Source organism: Brassica napus, chromosome C8 (genome assembly GCF_020379485.1).
Source record: "Brassica napus cultivar Da-Ae chromosome C8, Da-Ae, whole genome shotgun sequence".
NCBI classification, from domain to species: domain Eukaryota; kingdom Viridiplantae; phylum Streptophyta; class Magnoliopsida; order Brassicales; family Brassicaceae; genus Brassica; species Brassica napus.
Genome location: NC_063451.1, coordinates 8,255,103 through 8,275,412, shown reverse-complemented (window position 1 = coordinate 8,275,412; position 20,310 = coordinate 8,255,103). Strand labels below are relative to the sequence as shown.

Sequence of the window (20,310 nt, the reverse complement as noted above, 5' to 3'; positions counted from 1 at the left end):
ATGAATATTTTAATGTGAGACTTTTAACTATTTTAGTAATTTATAGTCGTTTTCAAAAATTCAAAATATAACATATACGGAAAAATCTAAATTTTTATTATATGGTTAATTTGGTTATTTAATTTATTTAATAAGTTAAAATTGAAAAAAGATAGAGGATACACTAATACGTTGAATTAAATGAATGTGAAAGAAATCTAAAATATAATTAGTTCTGTTTGTTTTCAAGCATTTATAGTCGGTTACAAATTGATTTTTTTTGTACGCAAGTTTAATAATATCTACGCAATAAAGGTCTCATATACTGTGATTCACAAATAAAAGGTACTAGCTAACTTTTTTTTTCTAAAATTAACTGATGCTAGGAACACAACAAAGTCTTTAATTTGATACTTGTTGTAAACTTAAGGAATAAGTTCTATATTTCATAAACATAAAGTGTGCCCTTTATATAGAGGGAATTACAAAGAGAGAAAAGTAAAGACTACAAATATGGAAAGTCTAGAATATGAAAATAGTAAAAATCATAAACGGAAACTAGGGTTTCCAGCCGTCGGCTCTCTCTCTCTCTCTAGGACGCCGGCTCTCTCTCTCTCTAACATATGGGCCGGTTATAGATCGGACCTGTTATGGACATCCACAATAATGATTTAGAACACTCTCCCTTGGATGCCATAACCATACATGGATTGTAATACGCTTTGGGTGTTGCCTCATTAAAACCTTACCAGGAAAACCCAGTGGGACAAAACCATGGTGAAGGAAAAAGAGTACAACACGTATTACTCCCCCTGTTCTGAACATCACTGAAGGTCTTCCAGTCTACGCATTCCAATCTGATGCGTGAGCTTTCTGAATGTGCAGGTCGGAAGTGATTTGGTGAACATGTCGGCTGAGTTGTCGCTGGAACGCACTTGGACCACTTGGACTTCTCCGGCCTTCTGTAATTCGTGAGTGAAGAAGAACTTGGGCAAGATGTGCTTTGTCCTGTCTCCTTTGATGTAGCCGTCTTTGAGCTGAGCAATGCTCGCAGCATTGTCCTCATACATCACGGTCGGTGCGTCTGCGCCTACGGACATCCCACAATCTGATCGGATATGATGGGTCATCGACCTCAACCAGACACACTCACGGCTGGCCTCGTGTATTGCCAATATCTCCGAGTGATTAGATGATGTAGCCGCGATCGTCTGCTTCATGGAATGCCATGATATGGCCGTACCTCCATGTGTAAAAACATAGCCTGTCTGTGATCGAGCATTATATGGATCCGAAAGATAACCTGCATTAGCAAAGCCAACTAAACCATCTTTGTTATGGTTAGTATAAAATAGACCCAAGTCTTTCGTTCCTTGCAGGTAACGAAGAACATGTTTAATCTCGTTCCAGTGCCTTTGGGTCGGACAAGAGCTAAATCTAGATAATAGATTCACGGCAAAGCATATATCAGGCCGTGTGTGACTTGCCAAATACATCAAAGCTCCTATGGCACTGAGATATGGCACTGAGATATGGCACTACGGGACCAAGGACATCTTCATCGTCCATCTTGGGACGGAAGGGATCAGTGTCCAGGCCGAGGGACCTCAAGAACATGGGGCTGGATAAAGGGTGTGAGTCGGCCATGTTAACTCTCTTGAGTACCTTTTCTGTATATGCCATTTGATGCACATGGATTCCATCATTAATCTACTCAAGCTGTAATCCCAAACAGAAATTTGTTTTTCCAAGATCTTTCATTTCGAATTCTTTCTTAAGATATTCAACTGTTTGGGAAATCTCTCCAGAGGTTCCTAGGATATTCAGATCATCAACATACACTACTATGATCAAAAATCCTTTATTTTCGAATTTCTTTATAAAAATACATGGACTGATCGGGTCGTTTTTATAGCCTTCTTTCACTAGGTACTCACTTAGTCTATTGTACCACATTCGACCTGATTGTTTCAATCCATAAAGTGATTTATTCAACTTTATACAATATTGTTCTCGAGAACTCTCTTTGCATTTCAATTCAATACCCTCTGGGACTTTCATATATATCTCATTATCCAGTGGACCATATAAGTCTGCAGTTACTACATCCATTAACCGCAAGTCTAATTTTTCTCTTATAGCCAGACTTATCAGGAATCTAAAAGTAGTAGCATCCACCACAGGGGAATATGTTTCCTCATAATTGATTCTTGGTCTCTGTGAGAATCCTTGTGCAACAAGCCGTGCTTTATATCTCACGACCTTGCCGTGTTCATTTCTTTTTCTCACAAAAACCCATTTGTATCCCACTGGTTTTACATCATATGGTGTTCGGATTATAGGACCGAAGACACCTCTCTTCTTTAAAGAGTTTAACTCCACGTTTATAGCTTCTTTCCATTTGATCCAATCTGATCGTTGAGTGCACTCATAAATAGACGTGGGTTCATGATCCTCATTTAAATCCATAAGTTCAAGTGCTACCTTGTATGTAAATATATCATCAATGTCGACATCCTTTCTATTCCATTGTATCCCAGACAAGACATAATTTATTGAGATCTCATTATTATCAGGGCCTTCAGTACCTTGAATCTTGGCGTCCCAAGAATCAGTATTAGGTAAATCAGGGCCGGCCGCATCTAAGATCTTATGATCGGCCGCGATCGCTATTAGGGTTTTAGGATCGGCCGCGGCTAAGTCCCGGGATTTTGGAACGGCTGCAGTCGTGTCTAGGATTTTAACAACCTCAGTTTCATTCTCTGCACCTTTCTTAGATTTCCGAGGGTTCTTATCTTTGGAACCTATTGGTCTACCACGTTTCAAACGTTGTCTAGACTCTGTAGCAACTTGATTGTGTCTCTCTTGAACATCAATTCTTATTGGTGCATTAGCAGCTGGTATATATGACTTAGTCACTCTTTTCGGGTCAGCAAAGGAATCTGGCAATTGATTAGCTAGCTTTTGTAAATGTATTATCTTTTGGACTTCTAAATCACATTCTTGAGTCCGAGGATCTTGCCAAGATATGGATGTTTGATTCCATGTAATTTCTTTTACCAGCTTACTGCTTTCTCCCCCTAATGTTGGATGTTCGGATTCATTAAAATGACAATCCGCATACCTGGCCTTAAATAAATCACCCGTAGTTGGCTCAAGGTTTTTTTATAATCGTGGGAGAATCAAATCCAACATATATCCCCATCCTCCTTTGAGGTCCCATATTTGTTCTCTGTGGTGGAGCAATTGGAACATAAACGGCACAGCAGAATGTCTTAAGATGGGATATGTCTGGCTCATGACCCGTAAGCAATTAATGGGAAATATTTATGTTAACTAGACAGTCTTATACGAATCAGTTCGGCCGCGTGCAAGGCCGCGTGTCCCCAAGCTGTGGCCGGAAGCTTAGACCTCATAAGCAATGGTCTAGCTATTAGCTGAATTTGTTTTATGAATGATTCGGCCAAGTCAGTCTGTGTATGTACTTGTGCCACGGAATGTTCCACACTTACCCCCATGGACATACAATAATCATTAAACGCTTGGGACGTGAACTTATAATCAAGACTTTTATATCAAAACCTTTCATTCATTTAATCTTTAAATAAGAAAACAAGTTCAAAGCAATCAAAACATAGAAAACACAAAGCAAAGAACACAAAAACATAGATGGCCGAAATCAACTTTGATCTTTTAAACAATTCGATGTTTCATACTCCATGAGATCGTCTTGTTCATGATTAAAATCATCTTCACCATCTTGATATGTCGTGTGGGCTTCAGGATTCTTCGCTTTCAAACTCTCTTGGTAGAGGTCAACGAGATGTTTGGGAGTCCTACATGTCTTAGCCCAATGATTATCCATACCACATCTATGACACACGAATTTGGTCGAGTTTTGTGGCTTAAATGATGTACCACGGCCTCGGCCATATCCACGGCCTCCATAGGAGCCACGGCCATATGAGATACCTCGGCCTCGACCAAACGAGTTCCGGCCTCGACCACCACGTCCATGCCATTTTCCACGCCCACAGCCGTGTTGGGTATCACTCTGGACATGGTTCGACACTTTCTTAGCCTCTACGGTCGCATGTGCCTCAGGTAATGGGGTTGTTCCAGGAGGTCTCAATTCACTGTTCCTCATCAACAGCTCATTGTTTTGCTCAGCGAGCAAGAGACAAGAGATCAGATTAGCATAAGTAGAGAAGCCCTTCTCACGGTACTGTTGTTGTAACATCACATTGCTTGTATGGAAGGTGGAAAAGGTTTTCTCAAGCATATCCTTATCCGTTATATCCTCACCACACAGTTTCAACTTGGAAACTATTTTAAACAGGGCTGAGTTATACTCATCCACGGACTTGAAGTCCTGGATTATGAGATTCCTCCAATCATATCTAGCCTTTGGTAATAACACCGTTCTCTGGTGATCATATCTCGTTTTCAATTCTGTCCAAAGGTATAGAGGATTCTCAATAGTCAAATACTAATCTTTGAGACTCTCAACAAGATGATGGCGTATAATCAATATAGCACTGTATCTATCTTTCTCACTTGCATTATTGCCCTCGGTGATACATTCACCGAGTCCCTTGGATTTCAAGATGATCTTAGTATCAAGTGTCCATTGCAAGTAATTATCTCCAGAGAGATTTATGACAGCAAAATCCAAGTTGTTGATTTTCGACATCTGAAATCATATGTTTTATAAATTTAGACTTTAAAAGTGTTCATGTGAATGGAATCAATATGTTCAAGCAATTCGGTTTCTAGGTATGATGCATACATGTTCAATCTTAGCATTCGGATTCTATATGCAATCAGTTCATACGATTATGCATGCACGATGCAAACAAGCCGCACGGCTACAAGATAAGCTTCACGGCCAAGCAAAGATCAAACAATGTTCATTCGTTTTCAATCTTAGCAAACGGTCTTCTAAGTGTTCAATGTGTAATTGCAATCAAACAGTCGAGCAATGCATCATATTCAATCAATCTATGCGATTAGGGTTTTAATATAAAACATGAGGTCGAATTTTAATCAAGTCTAAAACATGATGAAAATAATTAACCTAGCAGTCGATTTCAATTTCAAATCAAGCATTCGATTTTAATCAATTAGACAAGATAGCATTTGATTTTAATTTCAAGACATTAGGGTTTCGATATTAATCTATCATTCGGTTTCAATTAAACAATCAGTGCTTGCAATATGATTTCAAATTGGAAACATTCAATCAATTTTAATTTAATCAATCAATCAGATTCAAGTATGAATTTATCAATCCTAACAAAACGATTTCTATGTGATCATATACAATCTCAATAACATTCAAGCAATCAATCGATTTCAATTTAGGGTTTGATTTTAATCTAGTATACGGTTTCAATTAATCAAGGCTTAGCATACTATATCCAAACATACAATCATTCAAACAATCAATTTCAACTTCAAAGATCAATTAGGGTTTGGATAAAATCGATTATACATTAGCTTTAGGGTTTTAATTGATTTCATGCATGACATGCATTATGCATGTATGCGGCTAGGGTATAAGGAATTTGGGGTTTCGATTTTGATCATTAGATCAATGGGGTTTAGGGAATCGAACTTATGATTATGAGCTTCGATTTACTCATTGGGGTTTTGAGATTCAAAACCATTAAGGTTTCGATTTTAATTGATCAAACAATCAATCTCGATTAGGGTTTGGATCTATTACCTTATGGTTTTGATTTGATCATTGGATCATTAGGGTTTAGGAAATTGAACTTATGATTATGAGCTTCGATTTACTCATTGGGGTTTTGATCTATTACCCTAAGTTTTCGATTAGGGTTTTATGGTTTCAATTCATATCAAGCAACCAAATTCGATTATGGGTTCTCTTTAAGGTTTCGAATTACCTTAACCTCTAGTAGGGTTGAATGGACCACCGAGGAGAGAAGAACCGTGAGCTGAACACGAACGGATTGCTTGCTGTCCTTGCTTGTATCGGGAACGCGAGCTGTCCAACGTGCTGATCGGGTCGCGAGCTGTCTGCGAGCTGTCTGAGATCGTCTTGTTTGTGAGTTGAGGTTGAACAAGCTGGGATCGTTTGAGCTAGGATCAGGAACACCTTGAGCTGAAGCTGATCGGGAACACAAGCTGAACGGTATGTAGGTTCGCGATCGGGATTAGGGTTCGCCGGTAAGGATGTTCACCGGCTAGGGTTTTAGGGTTTAGGTTCGTTGGGTTTTAGCTTAGGGTTCTTAGATTCTATCGTGCTGATAACGTCTTGTAAACTTAAGGAATAAGTTCTATATTTCATAAACATAAAGTGTACCCTTTATATATAGAGAATTACAAAGAGAGAAAAGTAAAGACTACAAATATGGAAAATCTAGAATATGGAAATAGTACAAATTATAAACTAATAAGAAAAATGGAAACTAGGGTTTCCAGCCGCCGGCTCTCTCTCTCTCTAAGGCGCCGGCTCTCTCTCTAAGGCGCCGGCTCTCTCTCTCTAACATATGGGCTGGTTATGGGTCGGGCCTGTTATGAACATCCACAATAATGATTTATAACAATACTTAGAATCTCTTTGATACGGACCATAAAATTATTAAACCCTCATGTTCGTCCTCCATTTTTTTAGACATTTTAAAAATATATATATACTTGTTTACATTTCAAATGCAATTTAATTAAATAATATTGATAAATTTTAAATTTTAAAGAAATTTAATTGTGTCTATTAAATTTTTATTCGATTAAAATTTTGGGAAATAGCTAATCATGAAAATATTATATTTCTAATTAAAATTAAATATTTGTTTAATATTTGTGAATTCTACAAAGTAAGTATTAGAAATCTTAAATAAAGATTGTGAGAAAGACTGTGAAGCGGTTGCGGGTGCGGGAGTTCGCGGATGCGGATAATTGTGGTTTCAAGTGTTATTACGCGTTTTGTATTACTGGCACAACGTTTGAAAATTATTGTGTTTGCGAGATATTTGTGACTGGTTGATTATAAGATATTGCACCATTTAATATAAATTACCAATATTAACATATTATAACATTATAAAAATATAAAAAAATACTATTGTAATAATATATAATAATTATCAATATAATATGATTAATAATAATATTATGTTTATTTATTTAATTTTTAAATTAGTTGAAAGTTATATTCTATTTTTTTAAGACTTATATTAAAACTCTTAAAAGAATATTTTTTTTCGTTTTATATATGTGTATATCTTTATATATGTATGTATATTAATTTTTTAAAATTATAATGAATAGTTAGTTTAAATGTTTTTTATAAAAAAAATTATGATAATGTTTGTGGATTTAAATTAATGTATAAAATATGTATATATTTTAATTTATAATATTTCCATTTTTTAATTTTAATTTTAAAATTTTAAAATATTTTTGAAAAAACTTTTATATTTATTTATCCATCCGCAACCGCAAACGCTAACTGGAACCAACTTTTGATTTTAAGAGGTTCAGAGCGGTTTGAAACGATTTGTAACGGTTTGTATGATTGTTTCGAAACGCTGTCAACCGCTATCAACCGCAAAAACTGCGTTTGCGGGTGGTAGCGGAGAAACCAGTCAGGCCCTTAATATATAAGGGATGTATGAACATCTTTTGAATGCACATATATATAATTATAGATTCTTTTAGTTAATGTATTATATGGATTCTAAAATATTTTAAGCAATTTCATTATACAATAAAAGTAACAGTTTATGGTAAAATAAAAATTAATTGAAGCAAAGCTAATTTGGTAATACTGATAAATTATTAACCAAAATTAGTTATAAAACCATTACACCCCTCCATTTATCGAGGAATATATTTGACCCTTTTTATTGTAGCCAATAAATCGCAACTTAATGGTTTCAAAACAAAGGTGAAACTGAACTTACTAGAAATAGGAGAAAAAATTAAAAACTGTTCGCTCTGCTCCTTATAATATCATTCTCCCTTCTTTTTTGATTCCCATCACTTTAAATTCTAGAAAAGAAAAAGATTTTTTCCTAAAACTAAATCTTAAAATTTCGAAGATGCCAGAGACGGATTTATCGTTTGGAAGGTCATTACTAAGTTTGCGTCGGGACCAAGTGCACTTAATGGACCCAACTGAGCCTATGAGCATGGAGGTGGAGTTAGATTCTTTTCAGAGACAAGTTGCTGAGAAATTTATTGATCTCAACGCCTCTGCGAATGACGATGAGCTCCTCTCACTTGAATGGATAGGAAAACTTCTTGATTCGTTTCTTTGTTGCCAAGAAGAATTTCGGGTTATAATATTCAACCACAAGTCTCAGCTTCTCAAACAGCCAATGGACCGTTTGATAGAAGACTATTTCGAGAGGAGCGTCAAAGCTCTTGATGTTTGCAATGCAATTCGTGATGGGATCGAGCTGATCGGGCAATGGCAAAAACTAATTGAAATCGTAATATGCGCTTTGGACGCGAGCCATGGACAGCTCGGTGAAGGAGAAATCCACCGTGCTAAGAAAGCATTGATTGATTTAGCCATTGGGATGCTAGATGAGAAAGATTCTTCTAACTCGTTAGCCCAGCGTAACCGTTCTTTCACACGTAACAAGGACAACAATCAACACACTGGCTATTTAAGGTCACTGTCTTGGAGCGTGTCACGGTCTTGGTCAGCCGCAAAGCAGTTACAAGGGATAGGAAATAACTTGGCCACACCTCGAGCCAGCGATGTCATTGCTACTAATGGTCTAGCCCTAACGGTCTACACAATGACATCGATATTGTTGTTTGTTATGTGGGTTCTTGTAGCCGCTATACCTTGCCAAGACCGTGGTTTACAAGTGCATTTTTACTTCCCAAGGCATTTCCAATGGGCAGTACCAGTGATGTCCTTGCACGATAAGATCATGGATGAATCAAAGAAAAGAGATAAAAAGAAAGCATGTGGATTGCTTAAAGAGATTAATCTAATGGAGAAAAACACGAGAATGTTAAGTGAACTGATTGATTCAGATAACTTCTCATTAACCGATGATAATGCTTTAAAAGTGAAGGAGAGAGTGGAAGAGTTGATGCAAGTACGTGAATCAATGAAAGAAGGTTTGGATCCATTCGAAAGGAAAGTTAGAGACGTTTTCCACAGGATAGTTCGTAGCCGCACTGAGGCTCTTGATTCCCTTGGAAAGGTTCTTGATGAAGAATAGGAAAACTTGAAATATGTTTTCCTATATATGGAAGTTTCAGATTCAGTTGTGAGGAATATATTGGATAAAGAGAAAAATAATCTCTTGTTTTTTTTTGCTTTTCATCCTTGTAAAGGGAGGTGCTAATCTTCTTTATATCGTTTTTATTTTATCAGATTAATTTCCCGTAGAGACAATAATATCTTCTTTCTATCGTTGTATTTTTTACTTACGATGTCACCTCTGTGGACTGTGAGATGTTGATGTTACTCGGTAAGACTACCCCGGACCACTATAACTCACATTTCAAACCACTATAACTCACTTTTCAAAGTATTAACGACAACTAAAAGTTTTCCAAGTTATAAATCTAAAGTGACCCTTTCAAAGTATTAACGACAACTAAAAGTTTTCCTAGTTATAAACCTAAAGTGACCCTTTCATCCTTAGCATAAAGATCAGGGCTGGGTATCATTAATGATACTCGTCTTATACTCGTGACCTGACCCGTATTCGCCTTGTATAGATCAATGCAACTTTTAGGAGCTCCATACAGACATATTTTGAATCGTTTTAGAGCTTTAAGTCAATGGAGAAGAAAATATAATATGAACTCAGAAAAGCAAGAAGAAAACATTAAACAAAAAGTGGAAGCTACGTACTCGTATGAAACTGTATCAACAAAAAAAATATCAACCACTATTGAAAGCTACGTACATTGAAAGAACTATTTGACGTTCTTAAGGCCGGTGTTTTAGAAATAAAAGAGTAGAGTTATATCAGTCGGGATCTAGAAAATATTTTGAGTGGAATCAAAACCTTTTTGATGTATTAATAAATTTTTGTTTGATATTTTTTTTTAACAAGGATAGCATTTAGAAGAAAAATAAACTAAATAAAATCAAGGGCTTATTTCTGTAATAGCCATATTTGTAAAACAAGTTAGGTGAGTGACAATGATATTAACAGAATGCAATGTCAAACACTTAATACATAAATCATCTGGTTTTGCCCTTGCATGTAAAACATTTCCAGTAGCAAGAGAGAGAGAGTAGGTGTCATCATTCATTTGGTGGCGTATCGACAATCACATATCTATACACATCATAATATGAAACATTATTAAAATAAAATAACAACAAATGGAATAGCATAATATATATTGTTCAAATTTTTGAAATATCTATAATTGCAAGGAAAAAGATAATGCTTACCCAACGTCAACCAAAAACTTCTATAAACTAAACCAAAACACTGATCACTAAACTCTAAAATGTAATATAAACTTTAACTTAAATTTTCAAATATGCAAAAGTACGTAATATGAAACACTATTAAAATACAATAGTAACAAATAAAATAACATATTTCATATTGTTCAAATTTTAAAATATCTATGGTTGCAGGGAAAGAGGTAATGTTTATCCCAACGTCAATCCAAACTTTCTATAAAATAAATCCAATACACTAATCACTAAACCTTAAAGAGAAATATAAACCCTACCCCAAATATCAAAATATGCAAATAGTACACAATATGATACATTATTAAAATAGAATATTAACGAACGAAATAGCATAGCTAGTACAGATAGTTCAGATTTTGAAATGACTATAGTTGCAGGGAATGAAGTCATTCTTACCCCGACATCAACTCAAACCTTCAATAAACTAAACCCAAAACATTAATCACTAAACCCTAAAAGAAATATAAACACTAACCGAAATATCAAAATATGTAAATAGTACTTGATATAAAGCATTATTAAAATATAAATTTTAACCCAAATAGAATAGAACAAAATAAATAGCATAATACATATTGGTGAAATTATGAAATGACTATGATTGCATGAAAGAAGTTAATGTTGACTCCAACCTTCCTTTCAAATACTAAACCCTAAACCTTAATCACTAAATCATAAACCCAAATATAAATTTCAAATTCAAAAATAAATCTTAAACCCAAATATAATGGAAATTGAAGAAATTTAACAAGAAAAGTTACATAAGAAGAAGATGTGAATATTGAAATGCCACGAGTTACTTTTGACAGGTAACAATTATCAGCTTTTTTATATACAGATTTCACCGGTTGTTTGAAAGGGTAAAATGAAATTATTATATAAAAGCTACGTTGTGTATGGGTGTACTAGGGAAATTAGACAGCTAGCTAATTAGTGTTTTTTCACCGTTATACAACCCAATTTCCCTAAAATCAATGTAAAATGATAGGTGGGGACTTGAAGCCAGGTTTGGGGGTGGGGGCATATGGAGAAATTTAGCGAGCTAAACTGAAAAATATATGTTTATTCAAATGCAAATAAATTTACTTGTAATTATTGTGGGGGAAGCTGCCACCTTCTTCCACTATGTAAATCCGCCCATGGTTATATATCTTTGAAAAAATGATAGAAACTCTAAATGTTTTCATGCTTTGACAAAGCATAGATAGAAGAAAAACATGATTACACAACTAAGGGATAAAGCAGGAAATATAATAGATGAAGAAGAGGACTTAGTAGCATTTGCTACATCTTCAAATATGAGTAGACCAAATAACAAGATGGAATGGAAATTTTTTCAAGCAGTAATGCAAAAGATGAGATTTTCTGAAGTTTGGATTGATTGAATTATGAGATGCATTATTTTAGTGAGTTACAAGGTTGTTATGAATGGTCAGCCAAGAGGCAATATTGTCCCACATAGTGGATTTCAACATGGAGATCTTTTGTCTTCTTTCATCTTTATTCTACGCACAGAAGCACACATTGGTCTTTTTAATCATGCTGAGTATCAAGGAACGGTAACGGGATAAGTGCATCACACGCTTGTCCTCCGATTTCACACTTTTTTCGCTGATGATAGTCCTTTCTTTTATAAAGTGGAGCCCCACAAATTCAAAGAAGTAATGAAAGCAATAAGGATGCATACATAAAAGCTTCGGGAAAATGCATCAACTTTGAAAATTCTTCTCTACTCTTCGGTAAGAGAGTTCCACGAAACTTGAGGCAAACGATAAAAGATGCTCTGGAAATTCAGAACAAAAGAGAAATGGGTTCCAATTGGGAAATGTCAGAAGATATTAGTGGATCTAAATGCAATTTTTTGCCTTCTTAATCACGCAGAGAATCAAGGAACGATCAGGATGCGTGCATTACACGCTTGTCCTTCGTTTTCACACCTTTTTCGCTGATGATAGCCTTTTCTTTTGTAAGGTGAAGTCCCACAAATGCGAAGAAGTAATGAAAGCAATAAGGATGCACATAGAAAAGCTTCGGGCAAATGTATCAACTTTGAAAAGTCCTCTCTACTCTTCGGTAAGAGAGTTCCAGGAAACTTGAGGCAAAAGATAAAAGATGCTCTGGGAATTCAGAAAAAAAGGAGAAATGGGTTCCAATTGGAAAATGTCAGAAGATATTAGTGGATCTAAATGCAATTGATTTGTCTTCTTAATCAGACAGAGAGTCAATGAACGATAATAGGATGCGTGCATCACGCGCTTGTCCTCCTATTTCACACCTTTTTTGCTGATGATAGTTTTTTTTGTAAGGTAGAGGAGCCCCATGAATGCGAAGAAGTAGTGAAAGCAATAAGGACATATAGAAAAGCTTCAGGCAAATGCATTAACTTTGAAAAGTCCTCTCTACACTTCGGTAAGAGAGTTCCATGAAACTTGAGGCAAACAATAAAAGATGCTCTGGGAATTCAGAACAAAGGAGAAATGAGTTCCAATTGAGAAATGTCATAAGATATTAGTGGATCTAAATGCAACTTATTTGCCTTCATGAAATTAAAGATAAATTAAAACATAGAGTTAATGGATGGTAAGCCAGATGGCTGTCAAAATGCGGAAAGGAAATTCTCATCAAATCAATTGCTCTAGCGCTCCCCAACTATGTTGTGTCGAGCTTCTTGATGCCCTTGAACATTTGTGAAAAATTAACCAGTGGCATTAGACGCTTCTTATGGAGTTCGAATCCACCAAAAAGAGGTCTTCATTGGGCAAAATGGGATAAACTATACTTACCAAGATATGATGATGGCTTCGGATTCTGTATGATTCACGAGTTTAATATGGTTTTGTTGGCAAAACAGTTATGGAGAATATTTCAGTTTTCGGACTCACTGTTAGCTAGGGTTTTGCATTGAAAATATTATTGGCTTAACTCACCTTTGCAGATAGGTTCTACAAACACTCTTTGATATGTATGGAAAAGATTTTCAATTGCAAGTCCCTTATTAATGCTGATAATTAGATAGAAAATCCATTCTGGTTATGAGCATAGGAGGATTTGTGGATCCCGACTACACCTTTAAGGATATCTTGTCCCGGAATTTTGATAGCTTATCCTAGAATGACTGTTTGTGACTTTATCAAAGATGTTTCAAAGGAATGAGACGTGGAAATGCTTTAAAACATTTTATACCCATAGCACATCTCTGTAATTAGGAGCTTAGCATAAGCCGAACAAATCACAAAGATAATTATTGCTTGATCTTGACAAAAAGTGGTCAGTTTAGTGTTGAAGTAGGATATTTGATACCTCGAAACTTATTGGAACATAAATTAGAATTAGTCTATTCAGAATCCATTATCACTGAATTTTAAGTCTTTGCTTGAAAAAATAATGCACCACAACAGATACATCATTTTATATGGTAGTTGACGACATAACGTATAGTCGTAACATTTTTGTCCAAATAATTTTCAAAATTAACAAATTTAAATATAGAAAGTTTAGTTAGTACATTACATTGTGAATCAAATGTTTTTAGAAACAAATTAAGAATTTATGAATATAAATTTCAAAAGAATAATTTACTGTAAATTTATTAATTTATGAATATATTTTTATCTTTATTAGAAAAAATAATTTGTAGAGTTTTTTTAGTCCAGTGTGAGAACGTTATTTATTGTAAAGTTGAGGATGGGAGAAATAAGAGAGAGAGAGAGAAACTTAAAGATAAATAGTAGAGATAGGGTTAAAGCATTGACGACGAAAAAGGCTTCTTCGATCTACACTTCTCTTCTCTTCTCTACCTCTCGCAGGCAAGGCAAGTTCCTTCTCTCTCCCTCTCTCCTCATCTATATCTGAGAAAACAGGCGCTTCCCAGCGATTTGGAGATAGATGTTTTCGATTTTTTTGTTGCTTACAATCTTTGATTCGATTTCTTCCGAATGCTATGGATGTTTGTAATTTGATTGGGGACTAATCTAATTTGTCTCCAATTCAAATTCAGAAAAAATGATGTTGAGTTTGGTTGTGGGGTTTGCAGGTTGTTAATGGCGGAATCATCCAAAGTCATTCATGTTCGTAATGTCGGACATGAGATTTCTGAAGTAAAGACCCTTCTCTTCTTTTCAGTTTTCAGTTTCTGACAAAAGAGCGAGATTTATATATTAATTTTCTTATTCAACAGAATGATTTGCTTCAGCTTTTCCAACCATTTGGTGTCATAACTAAGCTCGTCATGCTCAGGGCAAAGAATCAGGTCTTCCTCCTCTTCTATAATGTTTCTTTGCTCCTCTACTAACTTCTTTGTCGATTTAATTCTCTACTTAGGCTCTTCTCCAGATGCAAGATGTTTCTTCAGCAATCACTGCTCTTCAGTTCTTCACTAATGTGCAGCCAACCATAAGGTATAGTCCACTCTCCTTCATGTTCCTTTTCTTTCAACCGCTAAATTTTTATTCGAACGTTATCAACTGTAGAGGTAGGAATGTGTATATCCAATTCTCGTCCCACCAAGAATTGACAACAGCCGAGCAGAATATTCATGGACGTGAAGATGAGGTTTGTAACTCTTTTCACTATGTGAGAATCTTTTAGATATTGGTGTCATTTTAATTAATAATAAGTCGAGCCTTTGGTTTCATCGTCTCTTCTGTTCACTCTTCTTTTCTTCTTTTCTTTCTTTCTTTCTTTCTATCTTCTTATATCCGTGGGTGGGGGATGGTGGGTGTGCAGCCGAATCGTATTCTCTTGGTCACAGTCCATCACATGCTGTATCCAATTACTGTTGACGTCCTGCATCAAGTTTTTTCTCCCTATGGATTTGTGGAGAAGATCGTCACTTTCCAGAAGTCTGCTGGTCAGCTTCTCCGCCTTCTTTTCTCCCTCTTCTATTCTGTTTACTAGAGATTTACTTTGTACTTTGTTATTGGTCTCCTTGATGTGAAATATTGTTTACATTAACCCACTTTGATCATCTTTTAACTTTGAACCTTGTTTTATAGGTTTTCAAGCTCTTATACAGTATCAGGCACAACCGTGTGCTGCCTCTGCTAGGACTTCTCTACAGGTGCATTCCCATAACATTTTGCCTAAAATACATTTTAAATAACGAAATAAATATATGTTAATCTTCTTTGTGGCAGGGTCGTAACATATATGACGGCTGTTGTCAGTTGGATATCCAGTTCTCAAAGTATGCTCTGCCTCTTGCTTACATATTGCATTTCATTGTTACATTTTTAGTCTCTAGGGTTGTCGTGAGTATTGACTGCTCTTTCATTTTCAGCCTTGAGGAGCTGCAAGTAAATTACAACAACGATCGATCTAGGTATTCATTATGCTGTTTCCGGTTTGATGTTATCTTGTTGTTCATGTTAACTGATTTCATGTGTCCTTTGAATAGGGATTATACAAATCCAAACCTGCCATCAGAGCAAAAAGGCCGTTTACCTCACGTATGACCTGCTTTCAATTAATCACATATGTTTTGTATCCTTTGATGCCGTCTTAATATTCTGTTTTTTTTTTTTCTTGCAGCCTGGCTACGGTGATGCAGGAGGTACGTGTCTTACATGATTGTAATTTTATGTGTTCTTCTTTTATACTGTGGTCTTTTACTAATTCATATTTTTTTTGCTATTTGCAGTGGCATATCCTCAGGTGGGTAATGCTAGAAGCTCATGAAACACGGTTTTAGCAACTCTTTTTGTCAAAGATTTCACCAGACTACTTTTTGTTCTTCTCAAATTTGTTCTCTTTATTAGTGATTATGCACGTATTTAATCTCATGCATTTGCTGTTACTTAGATGGCAAACACATCTGCGATTGCAGCTGCCTTTGGCTGTGGCTTGCCTCCGGGTATAACTGGCACAAACGATAGGTGTACAATCCTTGTCTCTAATCTTAATACTGATGTAAGTTGGTCATTTCTGATTTTCTTTAGACAACTTACACTATTTTCCTTCAGGCTTACAAGATTCATTTTGTTTCAGAGTGTTGATGAGGATAAGCTGTTCAATCTGTTTTCTCTTTACGGGAACATTGTGAGGATAAAGCTTCTTCGTAACAAACCTGACCATGCCCTTGTCCAAATGGGAGATGGTTTCCAGGCTGAGCTTGCAGTACATTTCCTTAAGGTTTGTATTTGGGATAAGTTTTGAGTTTAAGAAGAAGAAGATTGTTTATGTGTATATATGTTGTGGTTTCCTGCAGGGAGCAATGCTGTTTGGTAAGCGGCTAGAGGTAAACTACTCGAAGCATCCAAATATTACACCAGGAACAGACTCGCATGACTATGTAAACTCGAACCTGAACCGCTTCAACCGCAATGCTGCAAAAAACTACCGCTATTGCTGCTCCCCTACCAAGATGATTCACTTGTCCACTCTTCCGCAAGACGTGACAGAGGAAGAAGTGGTGAACCATGTCCAAGAACACGGGGCGATACTGAACACAAAAGTGTTTGAGATGAACGGGAAAAAGCAAGCTCTGGTGCAGTTTGAGAACGAGGAGGAAGCTGCGGAAGCACTGGTTTGCAAGCACGCGACCTCTCTAGGCGGATCAATTATCAGAATCTCCTTCTCTCAGCTACAGACAATTTAAAGTCGACAAAGGCCTCTCTCTCTTTTCTCTCTCTCACCTCTAATAACATTTGGGTATGGTGAGGATGATGAATGTGTGTTTCTTTAACTCAAATATCTCTGCTACTTGTTTGGACTTTTCTGCACTCTTTTTAAACTTGGTCCCTTGGTTTAAATTTGTTTTTGTTGATTTAATGGTAATAAACATTTAATGGTTATCTTTATGATTCAAGTAGGATCATCTCTTTTATGTGATGCCACCTCATCAAGCAAGTGTTGAAATTTTTGTTATCAACCATTTAGTGGATACCATAATCAAAGGCCCATTAAGCCTTAGACGGTCCAACTTTCTTTTCCTTTCCAGTTTAGGTTTTTCTTATCTATTGTGTTTTTCTTATTGGTTTTGGATTCTAACTCCCTATATAAGGACACTTTATCTTTATGAATAAAGAGACAACTTTTCCCTAATATTACAAATGTTATCAGCACGAAACTCTGAGAAACCCTGAGCCAAAAGTTTTCGACTCAAACCCTAACTCTCTCGATCTAAACCCTTGACCGCGAGATTCTAGCAACGATCGTGAACCCTCATCCCGTATTCAAGAAGTTCCAGCTCGCGGCCTTTTCTTGTTCGTAATCCTTCTCTTGTTCGTGAGAATCGTGAACCATTCAACCCAATCGGAGGATAAGGTAATTCTCGATAAACCCTAATCATGTTTTACATGTTAAAATCAAAACCCTACGTCCTAAAACCTAAAACTTATAATTAAAACTTATCAAAACATGATCTTATGTTCAAAAACCTAAGAAAATCTAAGAAAATCAAAGACCAAATCTTCGATCCTAACCGCATATATGCATATCGCATATTATGCATGTAAATCGAGAAAACCTAAGCTAAGATATGTTCGATTTTTATCCAAACCCTAACTAAAGTTGTTTACATGTCTAAAACTTTAATTAAACTAAAGTTTTCAGATCTGATTATTAACATAATCAGATCGCATAAGGCTTGATTAAAATCGATGCATATAACTATACTTCTAATCGCATGTTTTGTGTTAAAATCTGTTTTTGTTTTATGAACTAGTCCTAATCGCATGCTAAGACCTAATTTCTCTGAAAATTGAATATAATCACATGATCTAATAGAATCCGCATGCTAGGCTTGCTAAATTCATGCTTAAAATTGATTGATTGATTGATAAATCCGATTGAATGTTTTTGAGATAGAAATCGCATGCTAGATTGCTTGTTTTTCACACATTTTTCGACTTGATCAAAATTCGACCAGCATGTTTATGTTAAAACCTTGATTAAATCACATGGATAGAATATAATCTTAGCATGATCCGTTTATATGATCTGATAGGTTGTTAGTATAAACCCCATGATGCTTGCTTGATTGTTTGATTGCGGTTACATGATTCCATTCTTATGTACACTTAGAATTCGTATGCTAGGCTTACATCATAACCGTATGACCGCATGAACATATAGTAATTGCTTGTTAGGAATACCTTGTTTGATCGTGAGACTTGTTTGATGAACACGTTTAAAGTTCTAAAGTATAAAATATATGATTTCAGATGTCGAAAATCAACAACTTGGACTTTGCTGCCCTAAATCTCTCAGGAGATAATTACTTACAATCGGCACTGGATACTAAGATTATCCTGAAATCAAAGGGACTCGGTGAATGTATCACCGAGGACAATAATGCAAGTGAAAAAGATAGATATAAGGCTATCTTGATTATTCGTCATCATCTTACCGAGAGTCTCAAAGACCAATATTTGACAATTGAGAATCCCTTAGACCTTTGTACAGAATTGAAAACACGATATGCTCACCAAAGAACGGTGATATTACCAAAGGCTATGTATGATTGGAGGAATCTCAGAATCCATGACTACAAGTCCGTGGATGAGTATAATTCAGCCCTATTTAAGATAGTTTCTAAATTGAAACTATGTGGTGAGGAAATAACGGATAAGAATATGCTAGAAAAGACCTTTTCCACCTTCCACACAAGTAACGTATTGTTACAACAACAATATCGTAAAAAGGCCTTTACGACATATGCAAATCTGATATCATGTCTATTGCTCGCTGAGCAAAACAATGAGTTGTTAATGAGAAACAGTGAACTGAGACCTCCTGGATCAACCCCACTTCCTGAAGCACATGTAGCCGCAGAGGCAAGTAAAGAAACTAACCACGTCCAGAATAATAGCCAACGCGGCCGAGGCCGTGGAAGATGGCAAGGACGTGGCCGTGGCCACAACAATTTTTTTGGCCGTGGCCAAGGAAACTCCTTTGGCCGTGGACAAGGGAACCATTATGGTCGAGACCGTGGCTATCAATCCAATTTTGGCCGTGGTATCTCCTTTAAACCACAAAACCCACACAAATCCATGTGCCATAGGTGTGGAATGAGTAACCATTGGGCTAAAACATGTCGGACTCCCAAACATCTTGTTGACCTTTACCAAGAGAGTTTGAAAGGGAAGAATCCTGAAGCCCACTTGATCTATCAAGATGGCGAAGATGATTTTCATGATGAACGAGATGATCTTATGGTTCATCATGAACGAGATGATCTTATGGAGTATGAAACTTCCGATTGACTACAAGAATCAAGTTGATTTCGGCATCAAACTTTTGTGTTTTCTTTGCTTTTGTGCTTTCTTTGTTTTCGTTATTTCTTTGAATTTGTTTTTATTTCTTTGTCTAATTAAAACTTAACCAAATGAATGAATGTTTTCGAAATTAAGTCTCTAAAATATCATCCAAAATTTCTTCATTAATTCTATGATTCTTGTTTTGAAGAATGAAAGATGACATGGATATATTCGTGGTAGACAGTGGATCAAGCCACACGATTTTAAGAGACAAAAGATACTTCATTAATCTAACACTTAAAAATGCCAACGTAAGTACTATAGCGGGTATAGCCAATTTAATAGAGGGCTACGGATAGGCTAGTATAATATTGCCTAAGGGTACGCATCTAGAAATATCCGATGCATTATATTCACCCAGCTAAAAGAAAAGCCTATTGAGTTTTAAAGATATCCGAATGAATGGTTTCCATATTGAAACTAAGGGCGAAAGAAACAAAGAGTTCCTTCAGATCCTTGAAATCGCCCAAGGCAATAAGAAAGTCTTAGAGACTATACCTGCACTCTCTACTGGTCTTTACTATGCCAAGATCAGTATGATAGAGGCTAATGCCACGGTAAACAAAGTGTTTACTGAAAATTTCAATCTTTGGCACGACCGGTTAGGCCATCCCGGTTCGAACATGATGCGAA

General features: G+C 36.0%; 2 protein-coding genes and 1 non-coding gene across 8 annotated transcripts; 2 read left to right on the top strand and 1 right to left on the bottom strand.

The window, feature by feature from the left end:
* The first annotated feature begins 7,666 nt into the window (after nucleotides 1–7,666).
* Nucleotides 7,667–10,389, top strand: LOC125591640 (protein ROH1-like). Its single transcript, XM_048766191.1, has one exon. It carries the CDS (start codon nucleotides 8,052–8,054, stop codon nucleotides 9,192–9,194), a length of 1,143 nt encoding a protein of 380 aa, XP_048622148.1. The 5' UTR covers nucleotides 7,667–8,051; the 3' UTR covers nucleotides 9,195–10,389.
* Nucleotides 9,265–9,369, bottom strand: LOC125592242. The gene has a single exon (XR_007328081.1). It is a non-coding gene; the product is annotated as a U6 spliceosomal RNA (small nuclear RNA).
* Nucleotides 10,390–14,089: 3,700 nt separating the features above from the next.
* Nucleotides 14,090–17,211, top strand: LOC125591639 (polypyrimidine tract-binding protein homolog 3-like). Of its 6 annotated transcripts, none has more exons than XM_048766187.1 (15): nucleotides 14,090–14,226; nucleotides 14,454–14,517; nucleotides 14,598–14,669; nucleotides 14,741–14,817; nucleotides 14,890–14,971; nucleotides 15,146–15,269; nucleotides 15,415–15,479; nucleotides 15,556–15,605; nucleotides 15,699–15,740; nucleotides 15,816–15,867; nucleotides 15,950–15,971; nucleotides 16,059–16,072; nucleotides 16,220–16,327; nucleotides 16,406–16,549; nucleotides 16,626–17,211. In XM_048766187.1, the coding sequence occupies exons 1-15, from the start codon at nucleotides 14,105–14,107 to the stop codon at nucleotides 17,013–17,015; spliced, it is 1,428 nt and encodes a 475-aa protein (XP_048622144.1). In that variant the 5' UTR covers nucleotides 14,090–14,104; the 3' UTR covers nucleotides 17,016–17,211. The 6 variants fall into 6 exon arrangements, with proteins under 6 accessions (XP_048622144.1, XP_048622143.1, XP_048622142.1 ...); XM_048766190.1 differs by having other exon boundaries at nucleotides 14,103–14,231; XM_048766186.1 differs by having other exon boundaries at nucleotides 15,699–15,867.
* The last annotated feature ends 3,099 nt before the right edge of the window (nucleotides 17,212–20,310 follow it).